The 5,153-nt window shown below is 40.8% G+C and overlaps 1 protein-coding gene across 1 annotated transcript in view; it reads right to left on the bottom strand.

Annotated features, from left to right (window-relative positions):
- The window catches only part of LOC108751753 (ubiquitin carboxyl-terminal hydrolase 48-like), a 63,795-nt gene that overhangs the window by 4,763 nt on the left and 53,879 nt on the right, over positions 1-5,153 (bottom strand). Inside the window, exon 18 of the mRNA XM_018492143.1 lies at positions 1,413-1,497. Coding sequence (XP_018347645.1) covers positions 1,413-1,497 — 85 coding nt within the window. The remainder of the gene's footprint in view (positions 1-1,412; positions 1,498-5,153) is intronic.

Raw genomic sequence — 5,153 nt, 5'->3', positions numbered from 1 at the left:
GCGTGAAGATAATATATGCTATACTAATTTACACGAGCATCCCGTTCGTTCGACACTTGGCGCGTACCCGACATTCACCCCTCACCCCTCACCCCGTGAGAACTGGAAGGGGTGGCGCTCTCATGAATGCGCTGTGGAGTTTCGTGAGCTCCTTAATGAACCTAGTTCGCGAAAACCATTAATAACGAAAGGACTCGGCGAGGAGCGCGCGCGGGCAGGAAAAGAGAAGGTGATATTCGGCGAGGGCCCGAAACCGCAGATCTTTCGTGAGAAACTCTGCGGAACAGCGGCTGCTTTACACTCTCTCTTCCTATTATTTTTTAAAGATCGACTGCATCGTTCATCTTGTTCGAACACATCGGAAAATCATGAGACTCAGAGCGAATTAGCGGGAATAAGTTTTTTTTTTTTTTTGAACGAGAACAAGTCGGATCACGAATAGTCCGTTTGCACAGCGAATGAAGCCCCTAACGAAAGCTCTTTCTTCTTGGAAACGAAACACGGGAAACGGAGAGATAGTCAGTCGGTATGGCGAAGGGTGTCGGCTAGCCCTAATGCGACATATCAATATACGTGGATGGTAGTGATGGGCCAATATCGCATAAGTGGCTCGATTCGCAGTCATTTGTTACATTTTGTTCGGTCTAAGTAATTTAAGAGTCACCGTTTGCTCCTCCACCTCTTCCTCCTCCGTCTCTCAAAAGGAGAAGACGAGGGATCGCGAAGAGAAGACGGAAATCTAAGAGAGAACGGGAGAGAATAAGAAAGGGCGAAGGGTGAAGGGGTGGGTTGCTTGGACCCTGGGTGGAAGTTACTCCGCCAGGGCGGGAAACGGGGCGAGGGTGGTGCACTTCGCCTCCATTCTTCGGCAAATCGCGGCATATTTGTCAGATTTTTGTTCGAGAACAAAACCTTGCCCGACCACCCCTGGCGCGAGCAAAGGGGGGTGAAGGAGAGATGAGGCGCCTTAAGTGGATTGGCTTCGTTCGTATATACGGTATGTATGTGTATCCACGACGAATGCCTTAATTTCAGCTTCCCGCCGACGAAGGAGATCCTCGTCGCCTTCGATTCTCCGGCTACGCGAGAGAAATCTCCGCTCTTTCGCGAAATTATAGTACATATTATATATGATATATGTCTGCATATCGTAACTATCATCTCACTTATCCCGAGTCGCGTAATTGCGCGCGTCGAGTCTCAAACGAGAGCAACGAGTAATCGTAATTTCGAGCTACTGTAACGCCACGAGCAACATATCTTGAAACTTAATTCACGTCTTACGACATACGAAATAAATATATACATGCGTGCACACATACACATGCATTGTATACTCTATATATCCTTAGAACATCCACTGGGAAGGAGAGAAAAAGGAAAGTAGATTAAGAAGTTTGTTTGTTACTCACCCTTGAAGCCTTTCTCTGGCGATGAAGAATCGAAATTGTGGGCATCGGACTCGACATCGGTCTCATTTTCTAATGGAGAATCAATCTGAAATCATAGACGTTCGCGATACATTACTAATAACAGTCGTAACAACGAAACTCTTATTTTTATTTCCATTTATTTGTTAATCAATCTTTTGTTAATCAGCGGCTAAAAGGCCAGAGCAATGTACATTGTTCGACATGTAAATGTTATTATACATGACACGTATACTTGTGATTCGTAATGAATAATAATTTGGCTCTTTTAATTAAACCGACGTAATACAAAAGAAAACTTTCTATATTGTTTCATTTGAACGTTGAAGACACACAAGACGATCCGTATTAAATTTGAGCATCGGATACACGTGTGAACAGCTGTCAACGGCTATAACAGCGTCTTCCCACGCGTCTTCTTCGAAGCATATGTGATCCACCAATCTATGCGTCCCTCTACATAATTATACGACTACATTTCGTGTAAATGTAAACTCTTATACGATACATACGGTTCATATTACGGTACTATAATAACGTTATTATTATTGCACACTAAGCATAGAACAACGCATAAAAAGGTGCGGAAGTAAAATAAACACTTCTACCTCGCTTATTTAATTTTTAAGCACGTAAAAAAGTAAATTAAACAAATAAATTTTTATAATTCATTTTGCATGAGGCATCGATCTCGAGGGCAGTCTTAGTTGCCATATCACTTAATTAATTAATTAGTTTAAATCTGATATCGTTCTTTGATTGAATTAATCATACATCGATACAATAAAAAGAGCTGTAAGTGGTTACATACTGGATATTATATAGTTACAACATACATCATGTTAAGAAAAAGACAAAAAAAAAAAAGAATTTCTAATCGCTCAAAAAGTGGGCATGGGAATTCGAGTGAGCAGCACACGCGTAGGTGTGATTACGTTTCTGAAACCCCTTTTTCCCATAGAACTAAATATAGCGGGTGTCGTCTCTCTCTCCAATGACTTGGATACACGTGTCTCGCGCGACGTCGGTCACATCTGGTCGATGTTTCCTGCCGGCCGCAGCATCCTCTGTGCAATGTGATTTATTTTCAAGTATATGATCCCAGAGATTCGCCACGACGAGAGATCATCGCGGCGACCGGAGCGGATAGTCAAAGGCAACATGAATATACAACGCGGTTACGAAAATAAAGCAAGACCGATTAGGGGTAAGTAGTGTAAAGTACAATCGTGGCGTGAAGTTGCAGCGTGTGCCCAATAAAAGCTCCTAGACTTTTCTGTGCATAGTCTATCGATACTTGACAAATGTTTGAGAGCGAAGTGAAAATTAATCGAGTCTTTACGCTAAACAAATTAATAGATACTCTCTAAATCCGAATTAGTAGATAATCACTAATGTCAGTCCCAAGTATGTCATTGAGTCAGTGAATTCATGATGAAATTCAATTAAAAAATCAATAAAACGTGGAATTCCTAACTTAACTAAACTCGCCTTAATGTATACAATTTAATTGGAACTGACGCGTAAATATTGGTATTTTAATTAAGTACATGTAATGCTCAAATTCTTTTCCTTTTCAATTAAATTTCACTGATTATATCCAATGGCATACTTGGGACTGATATCAATGATCTATTAATTGAAATTTACAGTATATAACAAAATAAATACGCGTAATAATAATAAAACTTACATATTACTAAAGTAGGGGAGACTGGGGCTAATAAACTCATTTTTCAATTTCGAATTTTTACAAACGAAATTAAGAGACTTATCGAAAAAATGAATTCTGCACCAGTTACTACATACATTTGACTACCTAATAATATTTTAACAATAAAGGAAAACTGATAATTAATATAAAAAGAAATGCATTTTTTAAATGCATTCCATCTGATTCAACTAGCTCCGAGACCGGGGTAATTCTAAGACTAAGATTATTAAAATAAAGATTAATATATTTTAAGCTACATCTTGATAAAACTTTTATAAAAATATATTTTAAACACATACATTCGCTTCGCAGAACAAAACAATGCTTCTTTTTGCAAAATTTGTTCGTTTCGTGCAAAAACACGTCGAATGAGCCTAGTTTTCGAGATTGGATATAGGAAACTAAACTCATAACATTTACCACTGAGGAAAATCTCTTTAAAGGAATCAAATTTTAAATAAGTACTGTAAGAGTCGTCATACAGTTCCATGCTGTGGCTAGTCTACTATCCTCATCCGTTCATTTTTTCAAAACATTAACAATATACGATAACAAGACACATGAATAAAATAAATCTGTTGGATTTTATTAAGTAAGAACTACTAAGTATAGAAATCAAATATCTCAGACAATCATATACGATTGTAAAACAAAACCTTTAAGAATAAAAATATTTACTTAGGTGTACGATTTTATAAAATTGCGTTATAACATCTATCATAGACGTGTCTCGCGAATTTTTATTTTTAATGTAACCTCGATTATTCTACTTATCCCTATCCAGTAAACCTACCCCGGTCTCCCCCTATCTAATTACACGGGAAATATTAGTATCGATAAAAAATTCTAAAATTTCTTAAAATCAATTAAAAAAAATGGACTGTCTCAATTCGGGGCTGCGCAAAATTCTTCGCCAATAATTTTCAATCGTAGTCATAGCGATCGCTTAACGTTACAAAGCTACATCATTTACTCCAACGTCATCGTCGACGCTTTTCAATCGAGGCCACTGACAGCGGGAGTGCACAGTCTCTCTGTGGATTCCCCGAAGTTCCTTTCTTTCATCGCCAAACATTATTTTCGGGCCTCCTATCTCTGGCACGTTCTCCCTCGTCCTTCACTCCCGGCCACGGCGAGAGCGCGTAAAGAGGAGGTCGAAGGAAGGGAGAAACCAGGTAAAGAGCGTCGTTCTCTCTACACGAGTATAAGGCCAGTTTTGAAATGCTCGGCAATATAGTGAGTTCGTTATGAGGCTCGCCCCGACGTGGTATGGCTCATAATTGTAGACTCGAGGCTCGAACCGTGCACCTCCAGGCACTGCGTTCTCCCCGACTGACACCTATTGTCCGCAGAAAATCTCGCGGGTCCATCCGAAAACCGTCGCAATCGCTCGTTGACGAGCGAAAAAGGCCCGTCTAATTGTCGCCCCTTTGTTCTAACGTTCGCGCGTCGATTTTCGCGGCCTAGCGCGACACGAATCACGCGCCCGCGACATTTTGCTGGGCGTGAATTATGCGTAAGAAAAGCAAGGCGGACGCGGACAAAACATTTCATGGCCGGGCATGAAAATTATTAGCCCGAGAATGTCTTAATCCCCGGCAGCGAGCCCAGTCCCGCGGGTCTTCGGTTTTAACATAAAACTTTTTTTTTCCGCCCGGGACTCATCCGGAGAGAAATGCCCCGGACGCGAGCTGACGGTCTCGCGAAGATGCAGCAAAGTACTGGAACGCGGCGCAGTTCGGCGCATAATGTATGTGCTACGTCGAACGGCATCCCGTTTATTTCCAGGTTAATGCACGGTTTAAGGTACGGCTGCAATGCGCGCTTTTTCCTTCGCGAAGATCGAGATACCGGGCTATCGCATGCTTTACGTGTTTCTAACGTCGCTTTAGAGAGCGAAAATGCGCACGACTTTTTGCTGGGATGTTTCAGATCAAAAAGTACAGATCCAGAGAACAGTATAGACGCAGAAATTATCAGTAGATACATATAAAGTTAATATTATTAGA

This window comes from Trachymyrmex septentrionalis, unplaced genomic scaffold (genome assembly GCF_001594115.1).
Source record: "Trachymyrmex septentrionalis isolate Tsep2-gDNA-1 unplaced genomic scaffold, Tsep1.0 scaffold51, whole genome shotgun sequence".
NCBI classification, from domain to species: domain Eukaryota; kingdom Metazoa; phylum Arthropoda; class Insecta; order Hymenoptera; family Formicidae; genus Trachymyrmex; species Trachymyrmex septentrionalis.
Note: the sequence above shows the minus strand (reverse complement) of the source record. Positions and strands in the feature narration are given on the sequence as shown.